The 20,250-nt window shown below is 40.6% G+C and overlaps 1 protein-coding gene across 1 annotated transcript in view; it reads left to right on the top strand.

Moving 5' to 3' along the window:
• The window catches only part of pcdh1a (protocadherin 1a), an 89,140-nt gene extending 69,167 nt beyond the window's left edge, over positions 1–19,973 (top strand). Inside the window, exons 4-5 of the mRNA XM_063895801.1 lie at positions 875–1,094; positions 19,603–19,973. Coding sequence (XP_063751871.1) covers positions 875–1,094; positions 19,603–19,973 — 591 coding nt within the window. The remainder of the gene's footprint in view (positions 1–874; positions 1,095–19,602) is intronic.
• The last annotated feature ends 277 nt before the right edge of the window (positions 19,974–20,250 follow it).

Below are 20,250 nucleotides of genomic sequence, written 5' to 3'. Positions count from 1 at the left end.
TCACTGCAGAAATACTATCTAGCTTTCCATTTGGTTAGATATCAAAAGATGTGGAATTATTTAAATATCGAGATAGGAAGTAGCTCACTGGGGCTAATGACTAGTGAACTAATAATTGTCGTCAGAATTAATTTGGCAGAGGAAATAAACGTTTGTCTGATGCATAATGTTTATAAGAGAACAAATAATGTTTATTTTTGCTTTAATGTTCAGAAAGCTATTTATTTTGCTGCAGCACCTCTTTTCACCCTGTGTTTGAAATCAGGGTCCAGTGTCCAGGGTCTGATCGGTTAACTTGCCAGCTCCATTATGATTAGTTACAGTATGTCCCTCCCCTTAGCCTACCACGTACAGTTTGTTGCAGCGCTAGCCAATAGCACAAAGATTGGTACTTTGTGATGTCACTATATTGCAGAAGTAAACACAGGAGTCCAATGGGGGCAGTGGGGGAGTGTGTGGGAGAGAAACTCGCTCTGGAGGGAACTTTGGGATTTTAGCCTTTGCAGACCATTAACATGCACTAAAGCCTATTTAACAGACAACAGGAAAGGGAAAAGCCCAACAGGCATAATTTGTACCCTTTAAAGTTCTTCCTCTGTTCATATATTTCCACCTTATATAGATTGCAGAATAGTCACAGTGCAAAAGGGCTGCTTAATGTTTTAGGAGTGTTGAATATTTAATGCTATTTTCTGACTTTTGAAGAGTGAACTTTATAAGGCCAGCACAATTCAGACAGTCGTATAATTGGTGAACTTTACTGTACTGTACCACCTGCAGGGTGTCTACAAAAAGGAAAAAGTGTAGTTGAAAAATATTTCCCCTTGTGTTGAAGATGTTAAATTCTTGTCCCTTTTTTTTCAATTTTCTTTAGCATACCCATCGACGAGTGACCTTCTCCACCAACAACCCCGTGCAGGACCTGCAGGACGCCTCTCAGCACAGCTACTATGACAGCGGCTTGGAGGAATCGGAGACTCCCAGCAGCAAGTCGTCATCTGGTCCCCGAATCGGACCCCTGACCCTGCCTGAGGACCACTATGAGAGAACCACTCCAGATGGCAGCATCGGAGAGACCGAGCACCCTGAAAACGGTACCTTGACAATCCATTCCACTCTGTCGTGTGCTCCATGAATATGTATTTGCATGTAAATGACTCTAATAAGCTCTTTTTGTGCGTTGGTGATGGGGAGGCATTTGTGGAGGATTTGTTGTTGTTTTTCTAGTGGAAATGTTGTGACTTGCTGTGTTTGCCGATGACTGTGAAGTTGTTATTGGTTTTTAAGCAGATCTGTGTGGGAGGATGTGTGTGCATATAGGGAGGGGGGGGATCAAGGCTGGAGTTAGGAGTGTCTCCATCCTCCTCATCAGCAGGTCCTCTGTCAGACATCCTTAATGACCCTCTCTCACAAGTGTGCTAATTAAAAAGCCAAACTAATGGAGCATTTGCCCTCTAAATAAATCTGAACCATGGCATCTGTGCAGACAACACTGTGTTTACTCGCTGCGTTTCCTTCCCGCAAGTTACACCGCAGCTTAGGTTTGCAGGAGCCATAATTCCTAAGGACTGAAATCAATCCACAGGCTGAGCAGCGATGGTCTCAGCATAGGTCTATATATATATAAAAAAGAAAAAAACCTGTAACTGCTATTCTGTGAACTGTGCATCACAATAATAATTTAGCCGCCTTAAGTTGCCAAACATAATCCTTTACCTGTCTTGTAACATACTATGAAAAGTGATTCACATGGTGCGTTTCCACTCATTATAGTGTTTTACATTGCAGTGCTCTCTGGATTAGGTGCTCTTACACGGTGGATGTTCGCCACTTACAATAACAAATCGCCTTGCTCCTTATATATACCTACTTTGCTGTGCTAATGTATGGTTCTATATCAAGAGCATGCATGGTTGTCCTCTTCATGCAAATGTATAAGGGCTTATTTGTATTGCCACTATACAAAGCGAGGCATGTATAAGCAGAGACATGATAGAACTGTTGATCAGCATTGACAGTCAGAGAAAAAGACACAAATGTAACTTTTGTTTACGGGACTAGCTCTGTGTGTGGAAGATATTTTATTTTTATTTTCTTTAATGAGGGAAAGAAACAGTTTCAACCTCAAGCGCTCGCAGTTGCAAAACAGCAGGATCAAAGGCTAAAAAGTGTCACCGTCATGCCAAAACAGCAGATGACAAACTTCTATTATTAGCATAGTAGTGTGATGCATCACCTATTTACTAGACAACTGTGTTGGCTCTCATTAGCTAGTTTATTCATCTGTATTGCAAATATTTATTGTTTATTTATTTATGTGAATTAGTGACACCATTATTTGAGGGTATTGGGAGGGAGTGGTGTGTGTGCAGTGAAGGATAAATCCAGCCAATACTGTAGTTCCCTCAGGCCCTATAGAGGTCAGAGATTGCTTAACATCCCATTTAATAGATAGATTTAGTCACCCTATATACATTATACAGGCTTGGTGCTTACAGCCCAGGGGGCAACAGTTGACTATTTCTATTTGATCTTTGCACTTAGAAGATGTAATATATGCATTTTTTCTTTTTTCTCTTTTCTTTTTTATTGTTGTAGCTGATTATTGTGATTCTCCCATCTGCGGAAAACAGCTTTTGTCAGACAGGGCAGTCTTTGTTGTCAGTAGCAGGAGAGCAAGATTGTGAGTGGAGATGGAACAGTTAAAGAATGAAAAGATGGCACAAGATGGTGGAGATGTTAGATTGTGACAGGGAGCGGGGAGTTAGAGTCTCTGACGAGGAAGCAAAGCCCATAGGATGAGCACATAGGACAGGGAGATGCAAAGATGAACGGCTCACCGAGGATAGACCTAATTAAAATGTGATTCCCACTTCAGGGAGATAACAAAGAGCCGACATAAAATGAAGGATTAGACAGAAAAATCAAACGAGACAGAGGAACTTCTCCCCAGCTTCCACCTGAATTGTGACGTGAAATCCTTCTCTCTTTTTTTTTGTGTTTGAGTGACAGAGTGACAGGTTGTACTGGTGCAGAGCTTTATTCATTGCAGGAGTGATGAGTGGCAGGCAAAAAAATGGGGAGGTGAGTCTGATGTGTCACTCCATTTAAGTTGGAAAAAATGCAATATATGAACTCCAGACTGTCAGACTTTGCATCACTGGGCCCCAGAAATATCGACATGGATGTGTTTTGTATAACAAGTTGAACTTTGACAGTGGAGAATCTACATTGTGAGAGTGTGTCAATGGTCTACAGCAGAGAATGATGTGGTTCATGTTCTATTTTAGATTCACATTTGGAAAATGATGGTGTCAGGTCAGACCTTTACTGACATTAAGCTGCACTTGGTGGGTATTCCAGTGTGAAAAGATTTAAGGCCATGCAATATCTTTATTAAAAGCACGTCACTTTCCGGATATTTATTCCAGAGACATTAGCAAATAAAACATGATTGTTATGAGTTGGTTTGAATTCGTTGGTAAATGTTGTATTACATGTTCTATCTTTACCTTAAACATTTTTGGGGATAGGATTGCAGACGGATAGTGACAACGTTAAAGTATAGTTAGGCATAAATGAACTCAAACAGACTGTGAACTGATTGGCTAAATCACCTTCAGTGAAGCATTGTGACAGAATTAAACACGATTGTTAATAAGGTGGCAACTTCCGTGATTGAAAACTGAAGCTGTTGAGGAGTTGACTTATTGCATTCTCCTGAATAAGCAAAAGTGGAGAAAATTGTATACTGTAGAAGTCTATGAGAAATTGTGTAAAACTTTTGGCTTCATTTATTTCTTCCACAGACATGGTTTTGGTCTCAATTAGTTGTTTCAATTCTTCTTCTAAACAACATGATGCTAATTTTAAAATGATGTTCCGATTTAGAGTAGCATATACGACAAAGCAGCATATCCACGTTTGGGGGCCCTCTCGCACCAAGCAGGGGCGCCTGCTATGTGTAATGCAGCCTTCAGAGGCTTCCGCTCAGCCCTGTCAGACTGTACAATCAGATCTCAATTAGGTCTCAATGTGGACACTGGAGACACATATTAATACCAGGTGTAAATGCAATCAGGTTAAATCATATCTGGAGACAATCTGGATATGAGAAGAATTTTAATGCAAGGTGTAAGGGAAGTCTAAGTGTGCTGCCTTTTGAAGAGTCGTGCAGACTAAAGTAATACGACCTTGGTTCATTGGACTGTGTGGCAGAGAGGAAGGAGAGTGTGTGGTCCGTAATAGTCTCTGGTTCACTAGAGTAGACAGCAACATATTCCCTCATGGCTCTTGGCGTTGGAATTAAGAGTAGATTCAAACTACAGTAATAACATTTCTGATGTATGACATGTATGCTGCCCGATCTGCAGCTATTAATTTCTGGAGTTCCTTTTTTCTTATGCCTGAGCAGCTGCTTCCTCCTCCCATTTTTTTTCTAATTCTTGTCTCCAGGCTGTGTTAGAGTGCACTGCATTTCATTTCCCTGTGTGAACTCTTATGTTCATGCATGTCGAGTGCACATCACTCACTCTGTTGGTTAATCTCGGCAAAATTGTTTATCCATCGGCTGCATGTGCGTGCACATCTGTGTGTGTGTTTGCACCTGCACGCATGAGCGTATTTGTTTGCATTGGAGGTTGTGCATCACACCTTGCATCTCTAAATCAGTTTGATTGCTGTGCTATTTTACTTTTACCGTCTCTCAACATAATCACTGAGCCCGTTAATTACTCTTAAATTGATTGCTTCAGACAGAATGAAACTGCTTATCTTGTATGTCTGGTTGCTGTCGAGATACATGATTTGTCCTCCACAATGAAATCAAAGGAATACTGAGGAATGGATTCTGTTTGTCAAATCTGTCCGTACATCTCCCACACTGCTGATCAGAGAGTTCAAAGTGATTTAAGGTGGGAACATATTCTATCAAGACATACGTAATTTGATATTTTCACAAGGATATATAGCATGAAACATTAACTTTTAAAGAAAACATTTCCAGCAATATTTTATTGTTAGGCATGCGTACATAGTAATGAGATTAAGACATTAGTTTGATTACACTAAACTGGGTTTACCCATAAGCAGAATTATCGGTTGTAGGCACACAGGAGATGAAAAGTAAAGCTTGATAAGAAAATCAATCACACTTTTGTTGGAAAACAGTACATAGCCTATAACTGAGGGGTTATGTTAGCCATAGAAAATATTCCCTTAAATATCAGAATAAATATCAGATTTTCTGAGAGATGTTCTAAGACTAAATCATTATTGCCTAAAATATGATTACTGTAGATTGAAAACGGTTAAATTATGATATTGAATTATTGCCCAGGCTTTGTTCTTATTTGTCAGGTGTGGGAGCAGATCGGGGTGGACCCAAATGGAGGACAGAAAGTCTTGAACAACTAAAATACCTTTATTTCCAGGATTTAACAGGCAAATCAGGCCTCATCCACAAAATATGTACAATGGTCTGACAACAGCTAACACCAAACAAGATCTTAAATGCATGCAGGGGGTAATCAAAAGGACAAGACACAGCTGGGGAGGGAAGAAAAAACACAAAGGCACTAGCTGAACACAATCAAACAGGACGGAAAACACAGAGACAGAAAGTAAAAACAGACATAACACATGCTGAAGACTTTTCAAAATGAAACTGGAAACTGGTGTGACAGATCATGAAATTCTAACTGATTGTTTAACGATAATAATTTGAATACACTGAAATGGGAAACTGTCAAAAAAAAATAAATGTGTGTCATCTTCAGTCTCTGAGACGACTTTTTTCAAGTAGTTATTTTTGTTAATTGTATAATTGTAATCTCAAAAAATAACTCTTGACGGTTCCTTTTGTTTTACTACAACAACCTAAGACATTAGCTGTGTTACTGGAGTCCCTTAACAGAAATTATTTAACCTCCTGTTGCCCAAGATCCCTGGACATGATTCATCTGGGACCCGTTACAGGCCCCCTTCTCTTCTTGGGACACAAGTTTGACTGGCAATCCCGTCATGTCCAGTCCAACCCAGACAATAATCACTCTTCCGGGGATCAGTGGTCAGGCATCTTGGCTGTGATATGAGGGCTAGCACCAATAGGACACAGGTGGATTGAAGACTGGTCCCAGCATGCACACACGCACGCACGCACACACACACACACACACACACACACACACACACACACACACACACACACACACACACACACACACACACACACACACACACACACACACACACACACACACACACACACACACGCACACACACACACACACACTCGCACACACGCACACACACACCCAATTGACCACAGATGGAAGAATTTTGATGTGGCCGCTTGCCCAGCGTGAGGTCTCCCCGTGTCTTCCTCTGTGCGGACTCGCTGCCATATGGGCGATTGAGCAGGGTGAGATAAAATGGAATAAATGGCATTTGCATGATAATGAGGTGCTTTAGTGATGCTGTCTGATTTTCCCCCGCCTTAGATCTCTCAGATGATGCATGTAGCGTTGTATATTTGTTCCTTTTGAACTCCTGTCAGGGATTTTCCTCTGCTTTCATTGCTTGCCATATCAGTATCATACAGGGGGTGCCACAGTTTTAGCCATTTACTGCTTTTCATGAGCTCCCTGTGGATATCTGGTTAGTGGCTTGTTTGTGCACAAAGCATGAGAAAGATTTAAAACAAAGAAAGATGTGGAAGAAGACGTTTTGCAGACAGAGACGCAGACTGTCAGCCTGATGGGGCTTGTTTGTACTATGAGTGCCATATTGGGCTCCTGCCCGGGTGCCAGTATAAAGTGCTGATGCAGGGGTGTGGGTTTCCTCAGACAGATGCCATTGAGCCTTGTCAGAGTCCCTGCCTGTTAGCACTTTTGAGTGGAGTAGCCTGTACCAGTGCATTAGCCTATGCCAGCTACTGTTGGAAGAAGTACCACCAGAGCAGGGACAGGTCATGGGACTGGCAGTTTTATGGAAGCTTCTGTGGAAAAAAAGTCCTTACAAGTGCTCCCCTGAGGCAAGTTGTCATGAGTAATACGCTTATAATCCCAAACTCATCCTAGCACACGCATTATGCTCTGCTCACATCATCTGCAGCTGTTTGTTACCCCCTGATTGTTTGTAATTTTTTTTCAGATCAAATAGGTCACTGGAAGAGCCTAACTGGAGCAGAAGTAAAACTCTCCAACCTGCATTAGGCTTCGACACCATGGACAATGGTTAACTATGGCCCTTTTTACAAATGACTTCATGGGAGAATGCAGCTGAATCCAAAATGGAACAGATTATGTGTCAACACGTCACAGTTTTGAATATGTCTACGATTTCCCTTCGCCCAATTTGAAATTGAAAATGTGCTTCTGCTTGTGTGATCACTCACAATGAGACTCTCACCACAAAACTCTGGCTGCAGCACACATTGCAGTGTTTGTCAAATGACTGCAGACAGGCTGGACCTTTGAAAGAGGCCTTGTAGGAGAAAGGACATGGTATCACAGTGCAGACCATTAACTGAAGCAAAGTGTGTAATTGGCTTGGTAAGTTTTAGAGTGAACTGACATCTAATTTGATGGCAGAGATCACAGCTTCATGTGAAATCTAGATGGAACAAGACTAGAAGTGCCATTATTCCAATAAATCTAGCCCTTGCATTTACCTTCTTTTAAACGTAAAAGGGATTTCTCTGTAGTTTCATCATTGTGTCATTGTGTCCAAATGACTTCAAGACTTTCTCTTAATATTGTGCTTGTTTCATAACCTTAAACTCTTATGTATAAGAAAGAAAATATTTAGAATTGTTTTCTTTAATTGGAATAATCTGCTTTTTAGATTTGTGTATACTATTATATATAAATAATAAAGAAAACCTAAGAAAGTGCTGTTAAATAGGCAAAAACATATCTCAAAATGTTGTCTTAATAATAATTCAAAAATAAATCAAAAGGGATTTTGTGGAGGATTTTCTTGGGACAGATACCCAGTCCTCTTCATTTTAATTCAGATCCACACAAGCAACTGAACATGGATGAAAACCCAGTTGAGTGTTCTGAATTATGCTCTGAAAAAAAAAAAAACAACACACTTATAAGCGCACATTAGGTCCACATGAATGATGCTTTTAACACCATGCTGCTGCTGAATATGTGTGGTTTTAGCACTAAGCTTGTAAAATGTGTGAGCCAGTTTGCCTAAGCCAGTATCCCTAAGCTTTAGATGTGCTCATGTATTACTCTAACAAAAGTGGATGGCTCTCTGTACTTAGGCAAAAAATGGATAGCACACTGCCCGCTATGGCTTAACAGTGAGTCTGGGCAACAGCATGGTGAAGCAGCAGGTCTGGAGGTGGTAAAATGTGTGTAAACGCTGGCTTGAAAGTACAGGTTAATAAAAACACATGGAGAAAAAAATCTTAACTAGTAGCTTGCGGCTATAAGAGTTGGCCGTGTCCACTGGCAGGTCCTGGAGACCCTAAGTTTGAACTGAAGGATAATTATGGAGGCAGAAATAGAAAAAGGTGTTGGGTCTCAGTGGTCTTACCTACACTTACCCCAGATGTTATTCATAAAGCGGGTAGAACTGTGAGTAAAGGAGGGGATACTGGCTAGGGGCCAGATCCGCTTCAACCTCAGCTGGTCGTGCAGCTCAAGTTGCCATCAGAAAAAAGCCCTGGGGGTCATCTCTCCATCATAGTGTGATGGGGACCGAGAGCCGTTGAACCTCCTTCTAACTAGTGTTCTGCCCTCCAATGATGGATGGCACTTAAGGGACTGGAGTTGTACTGCATAGGTTCGACATGCATTTCCTTATTTCCAGTGAGGTACAGAGGAATGAAGTCGCCTTCGCTTTAAGGCACAGTCTGTTGAGGATATCTCAGAATTCAGTGGGACCTTACGAACTCAATGAGGACTGCATCCAGTGGAACCGCAGTAGTGTAATTTATTTTGTGGATTTCTATCGCAAATGATAAAATCCTACTGGGGGAAGGATCAATTCTTAATTTGCAGTTCGGTGTTAACATGGTTTATTATGCAGTCAATATTTTGCATGCCTTAAGCTAAATAGAAATTACTTTAATTTGTCTTGTTTTACCTCGTAGGCCAAGCATATCACAGTGCTGTGCATTTATTGCTACATAACTAACATTTTACAGGCCTATTACACAGAATCATCTGTATTTTTAATCGATTTTCTGGCTTCAAAAAACCCAGTACCATACCATCCCCAAAGAGCCCTTGCACAAGGAAGAGTAATTTGATAGAATTGTTCATCATAATATAGCTTGTTTTCATTGGTGCTGTTATTACTGAGAATAATTAACTTTATTGTGAATTATCACAGATTTTCGCTAGTTCCAAACTGCAAAGCTGTAACACAGACGTGTAGATTTTCCTGCGATCATTTGGTCTCCACCAAAGGTCCATTTTACTCAAAGCAATTTTTCCATCTTGTTCCCTTTGGCCAGCTCTCTCTCAGACGGTCATGTTGCAAGGTCCCAACACTTGTCAGTCATCTTGATGAGCTGTCCAGTATCTAGCCTGGAGATGAGGTACCCATCAAACACGCAGCCACCACAGGCTTGGAAAAAAACAGATGGCGAGTGCAGCCACTTTAATAAAAAAAAAAAAGGGACAGCGATGTTTACTGTTGTTGTGCATTTGCTGTATGTCTTTTTATTCCTTTTCTGCCTGCATTCTTGTAGTTATTACAATGGCTCCCTAGCTCATCAGAAGCCACATTCATAAGACACAAAGGTATAGCGGCTGGCTCAACATTATTAAAAAACTTTCACTGAGAGCTTTCCGCATTTCAGCCACATACAGAGGTTTTTAGTCGTGCACCCAGGGTCACAGCAAGCCCGATGCTACTGCACTGCCTACATGACCCACTTCACCCATTGACTCATTAAAGTTTCATCTTATTGTCTCATAATGTAGTGGACGTCCTGTCCATTTATGCTATAATGTGATAAAACATTTATATTGCTTTTTAATGGCTCTTTAATACACAAGGCAGCACTAAAGTGCAGGTGTGGTCTTCATTCAATTAACCCAAAATACTTAGCCTCCCACATATTGTTTCCAACTCCCCCCGCACATATACACAAAGCAAATATGAGGTCACCATGGGTTTTTTGCTTTAGATTGTTATTTTCGGTAAGAGATTCAGTAACATATAAAGGACACGAACATTGACCCTCTTCACTATGTCGAAGCTTGTAAAAGTCAATCAAACACAAGCAGCTGAATGCAATGGATCAGGAAGGAACAACAGGGGGGGCGGAATCACGCTGGCATTTAAAGTCGATATGATCACCCCCTGCTGCCTACTGTGTTTTGCATTTCTCTTGAAGTCCAGATTTAAAGACAGAAATATGCTGTTTCCTTTAATAATTATGCTGTATGTTAGATCAAGTTCTTAATTCCATGGGATTTTTCTCCTGCTCGCCTTAATCAAAGGCTTATCGGAGAAGCGATCACCTTGCACTAGGTAGAGATGGGCATAGAGCAGCTTTGGGAGATTGCTGCAGTACTTTTCCCTTTGTCTCTATGCAACACAAAAGGTAATTTCCGTATTTCATCAAGTTATATATTTGAATTTTTCTCATCTTAAGACATAGCTGTGTTTTTCAAAGCAATGTGGGAGCAGAGCTTTCCATCTGACTGCGTTAGTGTTTCTTCTTTCCCGGAGAATTGTCAGTCATGCAGCAACTCAGTGTCTACAGTAAACGGTCAAATAAAGGGCCGTCCCTCTGGGGTTGTTATTTAGCCGCTTCATGAACTGCTTACATGATTCTAAAGATGGGATTGTGTGAGATTATGTTGGTGTTTGTCCATACTTGGCATTTAACTGGTGTACATCCTGTGACTGTGGCGATAATAAACACAGATTTAAATAATGCAGTTATCTCTTCATATCACGTGGGCTGATGTGCCTGGAATTCATCCAAGACACTCTGATAGCAACCCGAGCATGACCACTCGGTATAAGGATATAATATTTGATCAAATGATAAAAAGTTGTTCTGCAACAACCATGGCCATAGGCAAGGCTAGGAAAGCCCACAGGACACTAAAAGAATGTCAATAAAGAGTGCAAAATAACTCTGTGTTCAATTTATACCACTTTATTTCTCATTTCTGTTGGCAGCTTATGTTATCGCTCCCTTGTTTACCATGTCTCGCATTGCAGACTGTGGAAATCAAAGGCAGAATTAGCAAAGCGATAACATCTTGTTGGAAAGGGGAAGGAAAACAGCAAACAGATTCTTGAAATCATCTGTTTTATATGTCAATAAGATCAATGAGTGTGCATAGTGAGCGATGCACAGGAATTAACTCCATGTGTCCAGTGAGGGAAATAATTCCCCCTTTGATAATTGGGGTTGTAGATCACACGAAACCTTTGATTTTCTTATTGATGAAAAAAAAATCCTGACTGAGTTGAACACACATTATTTGGATTAATTTAATCATTAAAACAGTAAATCCAGTCAACATGCTGGGTGTATATTGGAACCTTTTTTCACCTATCTCCTTTTCCACAACATTTTTCACTAAAATCAAAGCATCTGTAATGTGTTGAATGGAGGCTTTTAGAGACAGGTTAGAGCGTGGGCGGCAAACAAAGATAAAAGCGCAACAGAACATATTGGGACCTGAGAAGAAAAACCCATTACAGTAAGTGTTTTCTTAGAAAATTTGCTCCAAGGAAATAAACAGCTTAAATGCAAAATACATTTTAACAGCAGACAGAATGTTTCTGTCTCTGCTGTTGCAAAATTATCTCCTACCTGCTTGTATGAGGCCATTAGGCGCTTACACTCGGGTATAAAGAGCCAGAGAGTGCAAATGTGAAAGCCGAAAGCCGGAAGAAAGCTTCAAAGGCTGGGGCCAAGAAAGAGACATTCAGACAAGAAGAAGAAAGAACGCTTTGGGTAGGAGACAGGAATAGACAAGTGACTCTTAAAGTAAATGTCAGAGAAGGGTTGGCCAATAAAACAGCTTGTCTAATTGCCATGACAATGGTTTTCATTAAAAGTCCTGCAACTTTAAAAAAATGTATTTTTGTTCTCAGCTTTTAACCTCAGAGCTGTCAACAATTATTAAGCAAGTCTTGCATGTTTTCTTCTTCCAACTAATTTGCACTAGTAGCCACACTTCTGGTGCTTTCTTCAACTAGCACATCCCCCTTACAGCAGAACTGAGTAAAGAGTCAATCAAGTTGTTCAGACAGAAATGTAATCTTGACATTTTTGTAACCAAGTTTGGTTAAAACTTTTTTGACCTGTGCAGCCTTTGTAATGGAGTTAAACTTTGTAACACAAAATAAGGCAAAAAAAAAAAAAGAAAAGCCTCAGCATATTGAGCGTCCAGTCACAACCCCACACCACAGGGATTTAGTCTACATTTCTTTGAGCTTTTTAATTAAATTGCACAGAAAACTGAATGGGAAATGTGAGGTATCCTATTTCAGGGTTGGAGAGAAAAAGGGAGACGGAGCAGCAGAGTGGGCCTCAATCTAATTATTCAAGCAGGTTATCACACATGATAAGATTATAAACATTTGCTGACCCATGGCATCTAAAATGTCTATGCAGTAAAGTCCTTTATTATTCAACCATACATACATAAAGATTATTATTAAATTTGCACTCCAAAATGGTGTGTTTCGTTACATACCGAACACGTGACGCCTACATTTGAATGCATCATCAGCATACCTGTGTTTTTTATTACACCTTACACCAACTGCGGTCCAAATCAGCAATAACAATTTAAATAAACAGCATTAATAAAATACCTGTATTGGCCTAAAGAACAAAGGCAAATCTCTAAATGTAGGCACTGAAGTCTTGCTAATGTCTTTCAAACTCAACATGCACATTCTACTCTCCCTGAAGCCATATGGCATGAATATGAGATTGAATACAGCATATAGAGGACGGTTGTATATTATCCAGGCTGACTGCAGTGATATAAGATTTGAGCAAAACAATGTAGGCATCTTTACTTCTTCATGCAAACTTCAGTAACCATAGGTGTATGGGGAAAAAATAATTTGCTGTAGGTTGTGTATTATATTTTCTGGAGACCTACTTTTTTATTTGTTACATTTAACATAACTGGTAATGTTTGATAGTCGAAGAAGTCATGCATCAGGAAACTAAACTCGTATGATAATCATAAACCTGAATCTCTGATGAATAATTTCTTCTGTTTTCTTTTGCATTGGCAGCTGCTGCAGATCAATATAATGTTGTCAAGGTTCAGAATGCAATTTCCAGTCTGTAATTGGCCAGCAGGCCAAACATATTGTTGTGGGCAGGGGCATGAAGCGGTTCTCCATGCAACCATTTCACTAACACCTCTGTGCACCAACAGAGAAACGATTATGTTACTTGCAACAGCAACTACATCATCATTTAGAACCGCTTCCTCCCTATCCTCAAACCGATGTATGAAATTTGTTCTATTCAGTAATGCCTTGTGCTTGTCACCGTTTGATAAAAGCCTTGGTATTGGTTGACATATCACACCGCATATCAACTTCTCAATTGGAGGAGCCGGTGCATGGTGTGATCTGTCAGCAGGTGCTAAGGCTTTGTCAAATGCGCTGATACAAAAGGCAGTCTTCAAATAAAGGAACCATAAGACAAAATGGTGGATGGTGAGTGGGCTGACAGGAAGTGTACCTTGTACAGAGCCGACTGAAGCTTCGAGGGCAGCTTCTGCTGACGTGCCTCTGGACAACACGTCCACTCATCAGACTCTGTCAGCAAGATGCTTGCCGTCCTTACCCGGAGTGTGTGAAATGTACCTCAAACTTCAATACCAATTCTCATCTTGGCTTTACCTTCTGTCTATTTGACCAATGATTGATTAACCATTTAAGCGTAAGTCCTTATATATACTACCAGCAGACTTCATGAAATAATATCCCTCCGTGTGTGTTGGGTGCATTCACTCTGGAAAATAATTCAATATTTTTCTCTAAATTATTGATAATTCCCCTTAATATGATGTCAAAGCTTGGCGTAACAACTGCTTATATAAAAATGATTACAATATATATTATTATTTATAGCATAATTATACGGTTTATTGTTTTGAATTGGCCTATTTATGTCTATATTAAATTCAAAAACACAAAGTGGTCTTTCGGAATGGGTCTAAATGATTTATAGTTAGCAGAGGTGGAAGAAACACATAGATCTTAAGTAAAAGTAGAAATGCAGACTGCAATACTCTGTTACAATTAAAAATGTCTTCATTCAAATTGTTTCTCAAGTAAAAATACATAAGTATTAGCACCTAAATATACTTAAAGTAACATAAATTAAAGAACTATGCAGATTAGCCGATTTAAGCATAACATATATCATATATATTGATTATAAGTATATATGTGGTAATGTTTTATTACCATGTCTTTATTTACTGCTTGGAAGCTTCTGAATGTAGTCCAAGTATAACTCATGTCTTATGTGAGTGTTTATATTATATTTTGTATCATAATTCCATAACTGCAAAGTAACTAAAGATATTAAATACATGTATTGGAGTAATATTAAACGACTTACCTTTGAATTGTATAAGTACAAAGTTGTAGAAAATGGAGATACTCATATAAACTATAAGTACCAAAAAGAACAGTATTTGAGTAAACTCAATAAGCTAGTAGTGTTTACACCACTGATTGTAAGCTTCCTAAAATATGCTAATTTGTACTTCCAGAAAACAAATAACCTGCTGAAAAATCTCCAAATCAATCCCAAATCACATAGATGCCAAAAGCAAAGGACTACTTTATCACATGACCTCCATGTTTGGTGGATTAACTGCAATGATCACAAATTACTAGAGGTCCCCCTCAGGTATCAGTGCAAGCAGAGCTTTAGAGACAAAACAGAATAGAATGAATGCCCTCCATGGCTGCATAAAGTGGTGCATTTCCTTGTTTTCAAAATAGTAAGTAAAGAAAAACTTTTTTTCCCACAATGCTTTGTACAACAGCAGGGGATGCAGTGTATGTGAACTGCATGCTGTTAAGAATGCACAGCAATCATCTACAGAAAATCAGCACAGTATTGTGACTTAAATGGTTAGCTCCAGCCTTACTTCACTTTCTGTATAGGCAAGGTGACAAATCCTTCAAGACTACACATTCTATGTCTTTGCAAAAGTGCACATCTGAGGGTACAAGCTCCACCATTGTTCTTTTGTATTCCATTACAATGAGCGAGGAAAATGTGCGCGTCAACACTATGGTTGCTTGCTTGTAGCAACTTTCCCCTCCTGTTCAAAATTCTCCCCTCTGGAGAAAAACAAAAAAAAAAGACTGTTTTTGGTAGCTTCTGCTTACTGCGAAAAACTGTTGTGAACACTTGAATAACAAGACTTGACATGTCACAGCTAAAGAAACACAAAACCCTGGTATCTTGTTGTTTTTCTTCACAAAGTACGACAAGCACAGAATGCCTTCACACCCAGTTATTACACTGATAGCCTGCACTAGACACTAATGTCTGCTCCAATGTGGGATATTTCTCCTTTTTTCTTCCCTGAATCTTAGACATTTACCACAGTAAACTGTTTGCAGGGACCACAAATATACCATTAAAAACACTCGCGCACACAATAGTAGCTGTTTTCGCCCGTTATCCCTCCATGAGCTGTGGGCCTCTCATATTTGTTCGCCATCGATCATAGCGGTGTGGCGCACACGCTGGAAAGCAGCCGGTGGGGAGAGGCAGCATTTGCAATCAAACAGAGAGGAGCGGTGTGAAATCTCAGGAAGAGGCAGCTTCCCCCATGCCCGTGGGCAGGGGATCAGACGATGTGGAAGCCTGCCTCAGACACTCAACACCTCCCACTGGCACCCTGATGCAAGCCGCATGCAAACCCACCCCTCACATGTATCTGTCGGCCTAGAGAAAGGGAGGGGGGTTAAGCTATGTGTGTACCCCTACTCTGGAACTGCACTGTGCATGTTATGCTACTGCAATTGAGGCTTTTAAGAAAGATTTTTGCTAAGGTTAACTGCAAGTGTGGTAGTGAAGGTTGGAAGTGGAAATGACTGTTTTTCTTGCCTTTTTTTTCATGCTATTGCTTTAAGCAAGCATATGGGGCCAACCCAATATAAAAGAACTCTACAGGTGCAATCTATCTCCCAGTCTAGAGGAAAGGAACTCTGCTGTGCGGGGAGTCAGAAATGTCATTGAGTCACCACTCTTCAAAAACCAAATCAAAAGCTCTCTAAATCCAGTCAGCCTGTTCCAGCCACTGGCATAACGGCGCTGTGCTTTGCTCACCAATGTCCACCTTAGCGCTCTGTACATGACATGCCAGACTGTAGAGGCGTTTGTTCTAGACTTGGTGCAGATTTATTTCAGGAACAGTACAGCTACAGGAGAAGACAGGCCTGAGTGGGCGGGGAAATTTGTAGTTTCTCACCCACCTTTGGCTGCTCCGGTCGCCCTTAAGGTTGACTCATCTCATTTCATCGCGTCCACTAAAATATTCAGACAATAGTCGAGTGTGGGAGTGTGTTTTTAGATGTGCGGAGCAGATGGAATTCTGCCATGCTGTGAGCCGTTTACAGATGGCTAGTGTGGCCACAGCGGAAGGCAGACACAAAAGTATAATTATCCGTATTGATTTTTTTTGTAGAGATAGATTTGAGTGCGAGAGAAAGGTCAGCACGAGCAAGTGTAAAAATGTGTGCTTTCACAAATGATACACCCCATCATAACACATAAGTACTGCTCTCAGTTTATTATTATTACCTCATGTTGAAATAGTTGACGGGAAATAACATGCATTATGGAACGCTAGTGACAGCATGCAGCAACAGTCATTCCAACCCGACAGCTTTCTGTAAAATATAGGCCTCCCATTTGATATGTGTGCATTGAGAACAGACAATATGTCATAATTTATAAATAAAACCACATAGCAACATGATTTAACACCAACAGACAAGCAAACAACCTACTAAAATAGCTGGCATAAGAGCATCTATGTTCTATGTCGATGGCGTGCAATGTGTGCTTTGGCACTGTTCGAAGAAAATGGCAGACTTTGGCAAGCTTTAGCTGTCATTTCTGATTTTCTGGCCCTGGATGATGATGAGCATGCTTCATAATGCGCTTTAATTCCTGTCACCGGTGCATGGCATTATTTTCCCATTACATGTTTTCTTTTAGCTGGTGTTTTATTACATTAAGAACAAATTATATTTTCTGAAATTCTAACCTAGCAACCTTGCAATCAGTAAATATGTGGCATCAGTGTTAACCTCTATGTCCTTTTATTTTATCTCAAAAGAGAGATTATATATCACTTATGAAAATACGAAACAGTTCTATGTGCGTGTATGATTAAGACTTTTTATATGCAAATATAATGTCCTATTCATTAAGAACTAACATCCCCATTGTGAAATGTGAGGTGTTTTAGAAAACCTGTGTAAGTGTTCCTTTTTTTACGCTCCACAAACAGATTTTCCGTTGTGCAGCTCCGCAGACTTTTACACACAAGGCCGCTTGGTGTGGCATAAACCTCCTGGAAGCTGTGGAGAGGTTTTAATCAAGTGTGAAATCCTTTCGGAGTAAATGCCTACACGACTGTGCTTGTGCTTAGAAGCGTACTCCTCAACTCTCTCCCCAAACTCTCTTCCCATGAACATCTTTTGTATCAAGAGTCCATTTTGCAGCAGTGATGCATACAGACAACGCTCTTAGCGGAGCTCAGAAAAATGAAACACCCAATCACCATGCATGAGGCACACAGGCACGCTCTCATCTTGTCGTTTTCTTGAGCACCAAATTCAGTTTCTTCTTTGTTAATCAGGCATAGTGCTGTTCATTCATTTGCAAAGAATCACTGACATTGGCCTTGTAAACAGGGAGAAGCATTTGCCACTTAAGCACAATAATGTAATTAAGCATGGATAAGGCAGAACGTTGCTCAATTGTGAAATAAACGTATTAAATAGCCTAAACATTTAGCAATTTAGGATTATTGGAACAATGAGATTAACGGCAACAATAGATTGCGCTATGCATTCATTATAAACAATGGAATTGTATATGGATTAACCATGAGAAATGAATCTTTAGACACACATAAGGAAAATGAAATGAGAACAAATACACTCCACTACTTTTCATTAAGCATTTTTAAATATAAAAGCATGCCTTGCAGTAACGAAAGCTGTTTCTTTCTGGCTTCTGATTGACTGAAGCCTTGGTGGGCCGGATGCAGTTTTTCTTCCAGCCTTAGAGGTCTGACATTTTGTGTGGGGATAATTATCTATAGCCACTGGTCATGAGTACAAAACTGATAGAACGTCTCAAAGGCACACTGCCAAGATGGCTTTTGCTCTATTAGCTGTGAACCCTCACTCTTGCCTCTTAATACGTCATCTCTTGTGGTTGCTTCATTCTCATGCAGGAACATCTTCTCTGTGTGTGAAGCACCCTCTGCATTCTCCACAAATACATTTACTCTCTTTCAAACACTGTGCTGGATCCACAAAACAAGACATCCCATGATGGACAGGTGCTTTCATGGTGTGGACAGCGCCAAGGCATTACAGTAATGCATTTATCACGGCAATCAAAAGTTTACATGGAGGGTGACATCGCACTCTCACAGATCTTAGATGTCTGCTCTTTTTCTTTGGAGACATCGATTGGGCTGTCCGGGTCTGAGTCTGACAGCATAACAAAGATAAATTGAGCGGTATTTCCATTAAATCTGGGCTCTGTGTGTTTAGCTTGTCAACAGGTGGGCTGCTTAACAAGTCTATTAGGTGCCAGCTGCACATTTCTGGTAAACAAGTACATGCATTCTTCTTCATTGCAGCTCTACAGTGCGTTCAGAGAGTGTTTTATACTCCTGAGTGATCGCTGAGGCAAACTTTTTTGGGAGCTTTTACAGCTTGTACATTTAAATGAGGTCACTGGGTCATGGACCCATTTATTTAATTAGGAGCAGTTGAATAAAAAATGGATAGAAAATCAAGGGCAGGGAACTCATTTTAGCACTGTCAATCAATAAGTCATTCAATGCTTTCGCCTCCAGCTATTGTAGCCAAACACTACCTTTCTACCGTATGTGTGTTGGTATTTCTGTGGTATTTTATCTTTTTTTGCTGTCTTTTTATTTGGACACGTATATGAAGCACCATTTAAAACCTACACATCTCCTGTGATAGAAGTCAATGCACGCTGTATTGAACTCAGTAATAATGCAGCGGTACTTTCCAAACATTTCAGACAAACTGCTGTTGGATACTTCTAAATGACATAGACACAGCACCCCATCTCCTGAATGCATCACATCAGCTTGTGGACTACACACCCAAAGTGCTCATTACACAGCGCATAGCAACAGCTACATAGCAACTGCTGCCGACTGCTTAGCAACAGCTGCAAAGACACCGAGGAGGGGAGGGTGGGCTTCATGGGGTGTTTCAGATGACACCATTTCTGTTCACAAATGCCTTTTACAACTTTTTTTTTTTATGAATGTTTATCACTGTGAAGCTGTCTCTTATAGTTTTCCTCTCTTCCACCCATAGATATCCGCTCGCTCCCTGATGTGGCGATGACCGGAAACTGTACGACCGAGTGCAGCGAGCTGGGCCACTCGGACGCCTGCTGGATGCCCGGCCATCCATCCCCCGTACGCAAGGCCAGGAATCCCCCGAAACTCTCCACCTTCGTGCCTTACCAGGAGAGAGGGAGCCTGGGACGCCTGGCTAACGGGAGCGCCAGGCTGGGTGGGGAGGAGCACAGGTCGCGCCTCCCGCCCTCCCGCAGTGCCTATTCCAACAGCGGTAATGACGCCAGTCAGGACTGCCCCTTAGAGGAGATGCCCCTGAGCGTGGCCTCTGAGTTCCCGCCCACCCCCCCCTCAGCCCACACTCCAAAAAGGGAAATTTACCTGTGAGGAATGCCGTCATCCGATTGGTGCACAAATGAGGAAAAAGATACGTCAGGAGGAGAAACAGGCTGTACACATGCTAAAGCCAATGCCCATTTTGTAGGTAACAATAGGCTGTGACTTATTCAATCACTGGCATGAACACTTGTTTTCTGTAATTTCCTCCTTAAATTATTAATTTATTAGCATATTTATTAAGAATTCCACAAAGTCGGTTGATGCACTCACTCATTTATTTATACAAAATCCGGATGGATTTGATTCTAACAGATCAAAAGGAAGT

Source organism: Eleginops maclovinus, chromosome 11 (assembly GCF_036324505.1).
Source record: "Eleginops maclovinus isolate JMC-PN-2008 ecotype Puerto Natales chromosome 11, JC_Emac_rtc_rv5, whole genome shotgun sequence".
Taxonomy (NCBI): Eukaryota; Metazoa; Chordata; class Actinopteri; order Perciformes; family Eleginopidae; genus Eleginops; species Eleginops maclovinus.
The sequence above is the reverse complement of the archived record's forward strand: the minus strand, read 5'-3'. Positions and strand labels throughout refer to the sequence as shown.